Source organism: Coffea eugenioides, chromosome 1 (assembly GCF_003713205.1).
Source record: "Coffea eugenioides isolate CCC68of chromosome 1, Ceug_1.0, whole genome shotgun sequence".
NCBI classification, from domain to species: Eukaryota; Viridiplantae; Streptophyta; class Magnoliopsida; order Gentianales; family Rubiaceae; genus Coffea; species Coffea eugenioides.
In genome coordinates this window covers 6,986,956-7,000,801 of record NC_040035.1, presented here as the reverse complement: position 1 = coordinate 7,000,801, position 13,846 = coordinate 6,986,956, and the positions used below count along the sequence as shown (strand labels likewise).

Here is a 13,846-nt window from a genome sequence, read left to right as displayed (position 1 = left end):
TCACTATTTTGAGATAATTAAACAATTACGGATTTAATACCTCAATCGACAATAGATTATTAAATTAACTAATTATCCAGATCCAAGACAATCAATTAATTAAACAATCATAAGCACTGCAACCAGGGAATATGCAAATACCAATAAATAAAAGAAAAAGATAAAATTAAATCAATTTCATAATTTTAGGCGAACCAGAGCCTTTGTTGCTCTTTGACTAGAGTGGTGAAATTAGTTCATGTTCGATGAACAAAGCCCATATAAAATTGAAGAGGGAGCCGCGGCCATCGTGTCCAAGAATCAGGAAAACTCAATTCGTTCTATTCAAGGTGAAAAGCAAATTACAAGAAGCAATCGATTGTTTTAATGCGTCTGCCATACGAAGAAAAGAGAAACTATTCAAGGACCATGCGAAAAAGTCAAAGGAGAAGCTCTAATTTCTCCTGCCATCCGTGGAGAACATCTACCAAAAAACTAAGAAGAAAAGTCAAAGGCGAAGCTAAAGGAAAAAGATACAGCAGTCCTACTAGTCCTATGCTATCCTCCTGTTTCTCTCCTAATTGCTATCTCCTCATCCCTGTTCTGATGCCTCCTTTTCTTTCTTGTGTGGCGGCCAAAAGAAAAGAGGGAGCTCCCTCCGCTGTCTTCGCAGCAATTACCAAATTGGGCATGAGTTTCTTTCTTTTCCAGAATTGCCCCCTAGGATAATCTCTGTTACTTGGGCTCTTTTTCTGCTAAATTGGTACTTGTTACCAAATTTCCGTTCTACTTCCTGAAATAAATGCAAAATACTAAAAGTGAGTAGAATCCAGCAATTAATCCACATCAAGTCAGGTAATAGGGGAAATTAGTAATAAAATAAATGATAAAATTGCAACCTATCAGGTCGATTCCACAAGGAACGGGTAGGAAGTTGTTTCTTTCCAAGTCAATAGAATAAAATTGGGGGATGATTAATAGGATGAAAAAAATGAAATAAATTAAATTCAAGAGTTAACTCAACAAGTTCAATTTAATAAAAATAGCAATTAATAAAATTCTACCCAAAGGATCAACTGCTCAGGCACGGTCCAATTAAATGATCATCGATGCAAAGATATTTCATTCATTCATCACTAGGTTGGTTATAGTTATTAACAAGCTATGACATCCAGTTCTTCCTTACCTTTTCGACAGCCAAGGTACGACCGTTGACTACTTCTCTAACCAGAAAACAACTCTAGGTACGACCGTAGGAATTTAATTATCCAGTTGCATTAAAACTAGAAAAATCCAACCCCAACCAATAAACACGCTAAGAGGGTTCATTTAAATTAGATCTTGCGTTTCCCCAATATAAAACCAATTATGGTGGTTGCCACTAGTTGTCAATTAAACGAACAATTACGGATTCAATTTAATTAACGTGGCAGTGGGCTATTATATTAAATTAAATATCCAGCCGTTGATACCCAATTAATAAAATACCCATGAACAATTAATCCAGGAAACACATGAATAGTAACGAATTGGAAGAAATAATAAAGATTCGATTAGATCTCACAGATGTTATGGACCGCGCCCTAACGTCGACCTTTGGATAGAGGAGAAGTCTAGCCATGCCTCATTGTATCAATCACGCGTGGGTTGATTGATTTCATCCACGCAATTGTCAAAGAATTAATTGCTAAGGAATTGGGAGTGGTGAATTAATTGAAGAAACAAAAGAGAAAGCTCTGACTTCGTCTTCGTTTTGGAGCCGCAAGTGCAAGAACAAAAACTAACGAAAGTTGTCCCAAGCCAAAGAAGATGCTAATAGAATCAACCGACTGATGATTTGACATGTTTAATCAAATGGTGTTTGTGTAAAAGAATGATAAGACTTTCAATGAAAGTTTTATACTAAGATGGTAGTAACACCAACAGAAGGATAAATAGCTTGATAGTATACAATATGGCCAAAAAAAGATAAAATCACCTTGTCTATAATTGTGATTTGAGCCTCGGTTGGCCAATAATAATAGTCTTACTTAAAAGAGTTCCTTTTCAACTTTTTATATGGATGTTGATCCTTTTCTAACCCATAAAAAGAAAAGGGAAAAAAAACACGATGCTTCTATCAAACGATACATCTATCTCCTATGAGAATCCTGAATGTAATTATACCAGTACAGAGTGCAATTGTAGTTTGAAGTTTGAACGATGATATACTTCTGATTTTCAATTGAAGCCTTTGTTGGTGAAGACTGAAGTAGAAATGCAAACAAATCGGGTCAAGTCGAGTTTTGATTTAATTAAGTCGAACTTTAGCATAATTTTATGAAATTTGAACTCGAATTCGAACTCGACGAATTCAAAATATCAAAGCTCGAGTTCGATGTTAAAAAAAATAAAATAATAATTTTTCTTAATAAATAATAAAATATTAAATATATATATGTAATTTTACTATTAAAATAAAAAATAAAAAATGTATCTATATTTATCAAATCGAATTTGAGCCGACTCACGAGCTAATGAATTTAGTATTTTTGAACTCGAATTCGATTTAGTCAGTTCAAACTCGACTCAATTTCAATATTGATCGAACTCGAGTCAAGATAAGACTCGAACCGCTCACGAACGAAGCGATTCGTTTACAGCCCTGCACCGAAGAACCGTGGAATTTGGAAGAAGAAGCATACGACAGCACCCTCTGACCCGTCCACGGGGAGAGAGAGAGCAACTCAAGTTGTTACAGTATACAATGATACGATGCGTCCATGGGTCCCTAATTTCTGCATGCTCGCCGGTGCTATACTACCGGCCGGGGTTTTCTCTTTTTAACCTGTTATTCAACTTTACGTTCTTTTCCCAATACCAGTCTCCAGTTCTGTTTCTTGTACCTGTCAAATTCTCCTTGGCTTTCTGCGCTAGTGGCTAGACTTACCTCCATGTCTATCTGCATTAATTATAGTAAACGTTTTACATTGCCGAAGAGAGGATGGCTATATATGGACTATCAGCCCAGCCGCCAAATGCAAATATGGATACAAGTTCTTCTTTTCTTGGTCCCATTAATTATTGCTATTTGCTAGCTACACCGAAATAATAAAGAAAATTAGTAAAAGAAATCTAGTAGTGCTATCTGCTACTCATGAATGTCGCTGATTTTATCTTTGGTCTTCTCTCCATCAATAAACATCTAATCGTTATCCTAAAAAGGAGAAGCGCGTAAAAGTTTCTCTGGAATCAGCAACCCATATAAAATGATGAGTAATTATTAGTCTTTTGCCAGGAATGCAATGGTTAAATTAATCTGTGATGTTGCCCTCAAACTCAAACTACATGTGATGGGTGCGTGATCAACCTAAAGCGGGAAGTTATTCAGATTTTCCCACATGATCAACCTGCTGCTACAAGTACAATGCGTGCACAAAACAAACTAAAACAGAAACAGATATAGCAAAAAAGAAAGACGAGTTTGTTGAATTCCCCGTCTAAGACTAGAATCAGATGGTACTATCTATGGTCACTCCCTGAAGCAAAGATGGTCAAGGACGTTCATCCACATATATCATGATGATCAACTTCAAATCTATGTGCCACCTTTTCTTGTTTCTTTTTTCCCTATTTTTTGGTGGCAAAAGCTATGCGCTCTTCTTCATCATGATTCATGAATGAGTATGATCGATCTCTTTAATTTTATGTATGGTAGTATTCGTTAAAAATTCGGTAGGGTAACAACTCTTACCGTAGCAATTTGAATTTTAAGAATACCATCCATAATTCAAGGATCAAATTAAACCAACCACATGGGATAAGCGCATCAGCTATATTTAGCAGCCCCTCCCAGCCTTTCTTTGTTTTACCTCAATCCCATGAATTCTTCGGCTGACGTTCGGCTTTCAACCAACCAACCCTCTCTCTGTCTCTATGTTTCTCATACTCTTTCTCCTCACCCCAGTTTACGTGATAGTGATACCCCACCCCTGCATGCATGATGCGTCATCGAACGAATCTCCATAGTTAAATCAATTTAGCAAACCACCGTCACCGGAAAACCTACTTAACTTCCGCTAGGTTTTCTATTTTTAGCAACACTTCTTATCATCGGCACCTTATAAATAGCTCCCCCCTCCCACAATTCATCATATCCCCCCCGTCAGTCATCAACCACTCAAATTAACAGTCTCCAGCATTATAGCAACACACATCATTCCATTTCATGCAGCAATCAATGGCAAGTTGTAGTAGAAGAATAAGCCATCTTTTTGGACTAGCTGCTGCACTAGTAGCGCTGCTGTCACTAGTTCTTGCTTGTGAAGCTAGCGGTAGTACGGTTCCAAGAAATGGTGCAGGATTTGTTAGGACTCAGGGTCCTCGTTTTGTTCTGAATGGCTCACCATTTCTCTTCAATGGATTCAATTCCTATTGGCTGATGCACGTAGCCGCCGACCCTAAAGAGAGGTATAAAGTGTCTGAAGTGTTGAGAGATGCCTCCGCTGCCGGTCTCTCGGTATGCAGAACCTGGGCTTTCGGCGATGGAGGCGACCGTGCACTTCAAATATCACCTGGAATTTATGATGAACGTGTTTTTCAGGTTCATTATTGTTTTTTTTTTCCTTTCCAAGCACGTCTATTTTCGTATTGCAACTAGCTAGCTTAATCATAATACTGGTGTACGTGGTATACCACTATACAGGCGCTGGATTTTGTGATTTCTGAGGCAAACAAGCATGGAATTCGTTTGATATTGAGTTTTGTGAACAATTACAATGACTTTGGGGGTAGAGGGCAGTATGCTCAGTGGGCTCGAAATGCAGGAGCACACGTCAACAGTGACGATGATTTCTACACGCATCCCACCATCAAAGGTTACTACAAAGGTCACATCAGGGTAAGACTAAGAGAAAGCTGCAATTAAGAGTCGGTTATTATGTTTCCAAGTACGTCTTCCAGATTTGTTTCGCTAATCTGGACGAATAATGCATTTTTTTTTTGGAAACATACATATGGTTCGTGTTTGCAGAGAGTGGTGACAAGGTTCAACACAATTACAAGAATTTCGTACAGGGATGATCCCACAATCATGGCATGGGAACTCATGAACGAGCCCCGCTGCCAAGCTGATTACTCCGGAAGGACGGTCAATGTGAGGACTCGTTGCCGCTGCTTTTTAGCATCCCTCAAGTTTTTTAGTGCATTTTTGGGGCTAAAATGAATGAATGAATGAGTTGAAATGTTGTTGATAGGAATGGACTCAAGAGATGGCAAGTTTCGTGAAGTCATTGGACCGGAAGCACCTGCTGGAGATTGGCATGGAAGGATTTTATGGAGACACAATGCCCGAAAAGAAACAATTTAATCCTGGTTACCAAGTTGGAACAGATTTCATAAGCAGCAATCTCCTCAGGGACGTTGATTTCGCCACCATCCATGCATATCCAGATCAATGGTAAACCAAAAAAGAAAAAAAAAATTATATTAATCAATAATCCCATGGTTTTAGCAATCAAAACGTGAAAGCAAGCATGATATAACTAATCCCTTATTAATTTGAACATAAAGTTAATCTTTTAATTTCAGTTTAATTGCCAATCGCATCCTAAAAAACCGACATGATCTTCATGATCTCACATATTAATGCATTGGGTGGCAGGTTATCTGGAAAAGATGACAAAGCACAATTGGTATTTATGCAGAGGTGGATGTCAAGCCACTGGGAAGACTCGAGGACCATACTGAAAAAGCCGCTAGTCATAGCGGAATTTGGCAAGTCCAGTAGAGATCCAGGCTACAGCTTGAGTGCGAGAGACGATTACATGAGCAACGTGTACAGAACAACATACGGCTTTGCAAGAAGCGGAGGAACCATGAGCGGAAGCTTAATATGGCAGCTCATGGCCCAAGGAATGGATTCGTACGACGACGGATACGCTGTTGTCTTAGGCCGGAATCCTTCAACCACCGCAATCATGTCCAGACAAGCCCATGCCATGAGTGCTCTGTCCCATTTGCTCGCCGGAGCTGACGATGCCCACAGCCACGCCCGCGGTCAGGCTCACCCAAGATTGATGAATCATCCTCATCCTTCGCGCAGAGCACTGCTTCATCATGCAAAGCAGCATGGCCATCATCATTCGCCATCCCTTCTCTGAGAGTATTGGCTCTTGATGGGGTCATATTTGATTAGTACTATTAAATTCTTAAATAATGAAAATTGATTCTGCATTAAATATTTGTACTTGTTAATTTCAAAGATGTACAAATTTTTAGTGTGGCACGCAAATCCTTGGTCGATGCATCACCTTGTTTAAAAAGCTTGAGAATCTGTATCGAAATTCTCATAGCTTAATGCACGGTAGACTTTAATTACAAATTCTATTTGTTTTTATTCAAAGTTGTAACCAATGAAATAAAAGTGTGATTTACCTTCAATTAATGGATCCAGTACTATCTTTCGTTTGGTTATTTGAAATGATGTTCTTTCTTGACTACTTGATATAGTTTTTTTTTTTCCCCTTTTAAGGTTTTTGTCCTTCTTGACTTTTTCTATGCTCTTAAGTGGTCAAACGGATCGGCAAATTACACTTAGAAGTTAGATGCCCTACATGCAGTTTCAGAATGAAAGCTCTTTGAGTTCGATAAATGGTGAGTATTTGGCAATAATGGTATACATATAGTAAGTAATTGATAAATAAGGCAAGAGGAAAGGGATCCACTAATGTTTTACAACTCATTACCTTGTAAATTATCTCTAAACCAATAAACTAAACCAGGTATCATTGAAGTGATGGATTATGTGCATTACTAGATTGTCTTATTAGAAATTTTTAGCAAATCATTCACGGCCACATGTTTATATTGGATTTTGACAACCCAATGCTCAAATATATATTTTCTTTTGTCAATCAATGGGGGCTAATTGATAAATTAGTGAGGCAAAAATATGTATATATTGAGAATTTTAAGCATAAAAAAATGAAATGAAATTTTAGGAACTAAATTGATCCGCCACTGCCTACTCTTTTCTTTCTTTTTTTTTTTTTGGAGTCTTTGACCAAAATTCAGATAGCAATAGCAAATTGCGTAATTAGATTAGATGCCACATACATACAGACATATGCATTTGCATCCGTCACACTCACACACGTACGTTAGTTTGTTAGTTAGTTTGGCATTTTGCCTCTGGCGGCGGTTTTGCTTTAACTTCATCTCAGCAAATTGATAGTAATTGATTTATATGCATTTGCATGTTCCTGACTTGATTAACTGAAATTAAGGCTTTGTCTTTTCAAGACAGTTTCCTGCTTGTATGCACAAAGATTTCGATACTGTATACCCAAGTTCCACCGGAAAATAAACAAAAATTACACATGCATGCACAAAAATTCAAGACGGTTTGATGCTAAACATTCATTCATCCCGTCGAAGGAAAGGGGTGAACAACAGCAGGCAATACTCGGCTGAAAAATGTTTCCACCACCATTGAGTTCAAGAATTGGATGGCCTTCTCAGATTTAATGCACTTAATTTTTTCCTTAAGCCTGGTGGCTGTTTAATACCAAGTCAAATTCCGGGACCGAGGGCATAAATGCTATTGGTTTCATCTCTTACAGTTTCAATTATATGCTATTGGTAATGCATAAATGCAACCTGTGCTCTCAAAGTAGAGGTGTCAAAATGAGTGACTTAGGCGGGTTTGGATTGGGTAAAATGGATAATGGGTATTAGTGAGTCAACTTATTTATGCTCATTTAATTAGATGGGTATAAATGGATAAGTCAAAAAATGAATTGGATAACCCAATTACCCATTTATAACCCATTAATTTTAACTTTTTGTAAACTCATTTAAATTTATTTTTACAAACTAAGTTATCAATTTATACCACTCTTTGAACCCATCATTAGTTTTAAATATTTACTTATAATGTTCAATAAGCCTAATTATCAATTTTTTTCCTATCTGTACTCTATGTCGCAAAATTACATACTATTTAATAATTGAATAATAAGAATATAAAAATTTAAATTAAGTACTATACAAATTAACATAAAAACTTAATCCAAAAATTTTGAACCCTTAATATTTTTTTCATATGTAAATTTAAAATTTCATTTGGAAATTTAGGAAAAGAGGCTAAAACTTATCATAAATTGGTAATGCTAAAAAGTGAGTAAGTTAACAAATTAAGAGAAAATAAAATGATAAAATAAAACCAACAAATAATAATAATAGTGAAACAAAAGTAGTTAACATCATAACAAAATAAAAAATCTGAAAAAAAAATGGGCAGGGGAAGAGAGGAGATTTGGGAGAAAACAATTCTAAATGAGTTAATTGGGTTTGATGGGTATTATTGGATAACCCATTTATACCTATATGCAAAAATTTAAGATGTCTATACCCATCTATTCATGGGCGGGTATTGGTAAATTTAATTAAATGGGTTGATTTGCCACCTATATCTCAAAGTGATAGTCGAATCTACTTCTTTCGAAGAAGGCATGCCTCAAAAAACGTCGAAGACAGCTATACCAAGCATTGGTTCCGAGTTAGGCAGCAAATTAATTGTATCGCCTGATACCTTTGAATTTCCAATTACACAAGAGAGATAGATAGATCCATTGCTTGCTGTTCTTTCTAGAGAGGCAGTAGGCGATGGGCATACATCTGGCCGTTGCGAAACAAACATATATAACCTCATACCTACCCAAAAAGGAACATACATAAGCTAATAAGTAGTACATTGTAAAGATCGGCAAAGGTTATATTGCCAGCAAAAGCTTGAAGCAATTGTTTATTGGTAGAGACTTCGTTAGCTACAATAAGATATTTACAGGCTGCAATATCCCAATCGTTTTTTTTTTTTTAATTGGAACCTGCAGGTGATGTGTTGATTTTCATTTCAATGATGAACCAAAATATATTCAATCCGTGTAATAGCTTCAAGCAGATAATGACAAATGGAAGTAGTTAACATCGAAATTTCTACATAGCGATTCTGTCATAATAATTACTTCCTTTCACAAGACAAACCTCAGCCAAGGCTGCTTAAGGCTTCCGGCACCAGGAAATGTGGTTACCTTGTTTTTCTCCTCCCTCTCTGCGTGCTGTTTATGGGAACTTCTGCATACCCAACTCAGATTAGTCGTATATATCCTTTTGCCTGCTCTAACAGCATCAAGACGTGCAATTCTTACCATTACCAGCACAATGGCTTTAAAAAAGAGCAGATTGCTTCTTATTACTCGGTGAATACATCACAAATCAGGCCGATCACTGACAACAACAGAAATGACTACCTTGTAACTGTGCCTTGTTCTTGCAACAATGTTAATGGCACTGTTGGGAACTTGACTTCAAATTCGGCTTCCTAGTGGTTTCACCTGCTGGAGGGCTTGCAACTCAGCTAGCAACTGATTCAATGGCACCACTTTTGCATTTCCTAATGCATTAGACATTGACCAAGCTAATCAAATTGTTTACTTCACAGATGCTGGCGCAATATTTTTCTCCAGGTTCGTTGAAAATTCCAATATCATCAAATTATTTAAGCGTTCTTGGAGATTGACATGCCTAATAAAACTGGGCAAAATTGATTGTTTTGCAGGAATCTTTCCACGATCATCCAGAGCAATGACACTTCAGGAAAGTTATACAAATATGATGCAAGAACTAAAACGTTGTCATTGTTACTAAATGGACTGTCTGGACCACTCGGAGTTGCTGTAAGCAAGTGTGGTGCATACGTTCTGATTGACGAATATATTGCATCGAGAGTTCGAAGATATTGGGTGAGTGGTCCAAAGGCTGGCTTCTCAGAAATATTGGTCAATCTTCCAGGGAGCCCAGATAACATCAAACGAACCATTTCGGGGGATTTTTTTGCAGCTGTGACCATTTTAAATCGGCAAACTTTCCAGACAACTTCGTCTGTTGGGCAAAGGATCAATGGCGATTTGGGCATTGTTGAGGCAACAGTGAACTTGACCGCACAGTATACAAATAACTTGATTAGCGAAGTACAAGAATTCCTGGGGAAGTTATACATAGGACCCTCGACCGCTAGTTTTGTCAGTGTATATGGCCCTTGAAGGATTAATTGGTCACAATTATATAACGAAATTTATAGCTTATCTTGCTCTAATAAAAGTATCGTTACTTATAGCATCTTGACCATTCATTCAAGCTGTTTGTTTGTTTAATGGTTTATCAGTACATTAATTCATTTGGTGGGATCAGAAAAAAAAATTGCCACTGCTTCCTTTTTTTTCCCCCAATGATAACATTTATATAATCTAATCTATCCTATTTTATAGGAAGGGAGTCTAAAGAAGCTCTGAAAGGGACTAGCAGATATACAGATCTAATTAGACCAAAAGAATGGGTCTGATTCTGATATCACTTTTGAATTTTTTCCATTGTAAATGGGATCAAACCCTCGACCTACAGTTTAAAGAGAGATTTAGTTCCTTTTTGGTAGTAACTGAGGGACTAAATCTCTTACAGCAGCTTCAAGGTTGCCTCTACTGTTATTTTTGGAGTTCAAATCCGATAGGGGGTTGAACGGTGGACGGAGATTAGAGATAAGCGGTGCTCTACTGGATTTGTTACTATATTTCCATGGTTGACGGAGTGTCAACGGACTCTGGTCAAGCTACTGCCGAAATAGCTCGCAACTGTATCTTTATGCATGAAAGTCTTAATTGCTTATCTGATTTGTTTATTTGAAATGTTAATGACTTAGCCTATGATATATGTAACCACCAACTTTGTGACGCCCCCACTTCTCCCAAGGACGAATCCAAGGGTATCGGCGGGACGCCTGCCCAACTCTCATCAGGATTCGGTACAACCCATAATTCAAAACTAGGAATACTTCAAATAACTTCAATATATATATTTAAAGTACTCCAAAACACTTCATACTTACCATAGTTAGCTCTCAAGTTTAATACAACCCAAAAGAATATTTGCTACAGCCATCTACTGTAGTACAATTTAAAGTTTTCAAAAGAAAACAATCTAGTACTATTCACGAGCACTCTTGGTCTTGAATCCTGTTAAGGAAAACAAAAACGTGGAATGAGCTACACAGCCCAGTAAGGTCCAAGACACTCTAGCCGTTTTAATAAATCAAGTAATTTGAACATACTACATGTATGATTCAAGGTTGCATATTGGCACATTAACATGAGACAGTTATCATTATGCAAAACAAACACACATTGAAGGATACGGTGTTCCAGTGGAACCATTTCGGTCAACTGCACCTTATAACTTCATAATCCCCTCAGTTTGTATGGCCATCACCTTATCTCTCCAGTGATAGTACTCGAGTATACCGAAACGGTAGCCCAGGGTTTCAACCTACCCGACGGAGCCCAGTCCTGACTCGAGTAGGTTAGTAACCAAGGGCAGGGCCCAGTTCAACTTAGAACTTACAACATGCACAAGTAATCAAATAAATCGGTGAACGGTAAAAATTTATCATTTTAGTAGGTCGAGTGAGATAAAGTACACACTCGCCTTAACATGGTAGATAATTTCCTATGAGCAATTATTAGTAATATTTAACACATAAACACGTAAGCAATATGCGGTAATTTCATATGAACAAATAATTTACGATAATCAAGTAATCAAGTAGTCAGGTAATCAAGTAAGCAGGTAATCACGTAGGTAGGTAATCAAGTAGGTTGGTAAACGGTAAGTAATTACGGTTAACGGTTAACGGTTTACGGTAAGTAATTACGGTTAATTGGCAGATATTTGCCATTTTAATAGGCCGTCATTGGCCATTTCCCACTTTTACCACTTAAGAGTCGAGGAGATTCACTCTATTCGACTTATGCAGCCATAGCATAATTAATCATTTAAACACTTCAGGTAAATATGCAATTCAAGTATTTCATGTCGAGTAATTCAAGTATACCTTACTTCAATATGTATGAGTGTGGTAAATACTTGACATGTAGCATTTAACACTTAATTATCATGGAATAAGCATGTCATAGACTTATTCAAATTACGTACTCCTATATGTAACACTCACCTAGTCAAAACAAGTGATAAGCGCCCAAACAAGTGTTTAGGCGTCCGCTCCGAGTCCCTCTTGAAGGTCCCCTTGAGCGCCTGAGCAAGTAATAATTAACTTTACTTAAAATCATGTATTTACCAAGAAGGATGCACACTCGATTAGACTAAATCAAAGTCTTAAAAGAAAGCTTCAATTCTCTCTACTCGAGGTTCAAGAGTGGAGTTTTAAAGTTCAAAGAGAGTCTAACATCGTTCATGAAATCGAGTTCAAAACGTTCAACCTATATCGAGAAAAGAAGTCAAGGTTCCGAAATTGCATTTTCTAAGAAATTGGCAAAATTCAGCTTTGTGTGTCAAATTTAGAAAAATCATATCTTGCACTCAGTAGGCCCAAAAATAGAAAACTTAGTACCGTTGGAAACTAGTTTCGAAGTACTAAAAGTTTCTAGAAGACACATTTCTAAGATTCAAAATGGAAGACACTCAAATTTTGGTTTAAGGTGGCTGACTTGGACTCCCAAGACAGATTCGGGTTGGTTTTTGGCAAATTTTGGAAATTCGGCAAAATTCACACAATGCGAACTAGCCTCCGAATTTGGAATTCAATTAGAGTTGCAATCAAAGTTTAAAACAAAACAAATGGAACAAGAATCAAAGGTTTGAGCACCAAGATATAGCAGTTCAAATTTGACCAAAAATTCCTCATTGATCAAGAATTTCCAGATTTGAAACATGAACTTTGGGACTTTAGTTGGACATTGAAATAGACTCAGAATGGCACAAAATTTGGTAGTATTACTCTACCATATAAGGGCTACTCCTCTGTCAAATTTCATATAAAAATTCGTTCGGAAAGTCAGTTAACAAAGCCACTAAACTTCCAAGAATTTCCAAGGCAATTCTGCCTTGTACTTCAATTTTCCTTTTTAAAAGTTTTGTTCCACACAATCAACTTCAATTAATTCAAATATTGAAACAATGTTCCATAAACATCCAATAAGTAATTTAGAAGTAATTGACATCAAGGTTTTCGAAATATAACTTCCCAAATCAGATTTGACCATTCGGCCAAGAGAAAAGGAAAATTTTCCAGATTCGAAGAGCAACTTTGGGACATCATTTGTATATCGAAATGGTCTTAGATTGCTACAAAAATTGGTACAATTCAACTTCCATATGAGGACTACTCCTCTACCAAATTTCATTTGAAAATTCACACGGGAAGGTAGTGAACTAAACTACCAAAGTTCAAGAAAATCCTAAGACCAATCTGTCATTTGCTTCCTTCTTCCTTTTCAAACTTTTTGCCCAATGAAAGCGATTCAAATCTGGTCCATTTATGAAACAAAAGTCTGAGAAACATCTTATATACATTTGGTAAGTGATTGACGCCAAAATTTTCAAAATAACAAGTCCCAAACAAGATAGGCCATTGATCAGTCCAAAATGAGGGTTTTTCATCACTGAGTCAGTTTCGAAGTTCAGCCACAACTCACTCAATTCAACTTGGAATTAAGCATGGTTGGTTGAATTGAAAACTAGATTCATAAATCTACAATTTGTTAGAAGAAATTGTTTTCAAAATCCATCCACAGCTAGCTCATATTTTAGCATCAATTCGCTGCTCAAAACAGAGCTCCCAGTGTAGATGCGAAACAGGACAGTCATGTTCAAACGATTGATATGGACTACTCAGGTGGAATCAGAACGTGCATTTTATACCGTTGGAAAGTTGGGAATGTCTAGTTTCCAGTGCCACAAACGGCACTCAATTTTGACATCGGAGCAAAACGTTATAGCCATTTGAAAAACACTGCCAGAGCAGTTACGGGAAAATTTC

At 37.0% G+C, this 13,846-nt stretch overlaps 1 protein-coding gene and 1 pseudogene across 1 annotated transcript; both read left to right on the top strand.

Annotated features, from left to right (window-relative positions):
* The first annotated feature begins 4,198 nt into the window (after nt 1-4,198).
* LOC113766784 (mannan endo-1,4-beta-mannosidase 5-like) lies at nt 4,199-6,119 on the top strand. Its single transcript, XM_027310939.1, has 5 exons — nt 4,199-4,561; nt 4,664-4,858; nt 4,991-5,113; nt 5,214-5,416; nt 5,621-6,119. Exons 1-5 carry the CDS (start codon nt 4,199-4,201, stop codon nt 6,117-6,119), a joined length of 1,383 nt encoding a protein of 460 aa, XP_027166740.1.
* Nucleotides 6,120-9,307: 3,188 nt separating this feature from the next.
* On the top strand, nt 9,308-10,061 carry LOC113766778 (annotated as a pseudogene).
* The last annotated feature ends 3,785 nt before the right edge of the window (nt 10,062-13,846 follow it).

Excerpts from the sequence above, each read along its gene's own strand:
- LOC113766784 (XM_027310939.1), top strand. The coding sequence starts at position 4,199 with ATGGCAAGTTGTAGTAGAAGAATAAGCCATCTTTTTGGACTAGCTGCT. Across the intron at positions 5,114-5,213 it reads ACTCCGGAAGGACGGTCAAT|GAATGGACTCAAGAGATGGC; the intron begins GTGAGGACTCGT and ends TGTTGTTGATAG. Across the intron at positions 5,417-5,620 it reads CATGCATATCCAGATCAATG|GTTATCTGGAAAAGATGACA; the intron begins GTAAACCAAAAA and ends ATTGGGTGGCAG.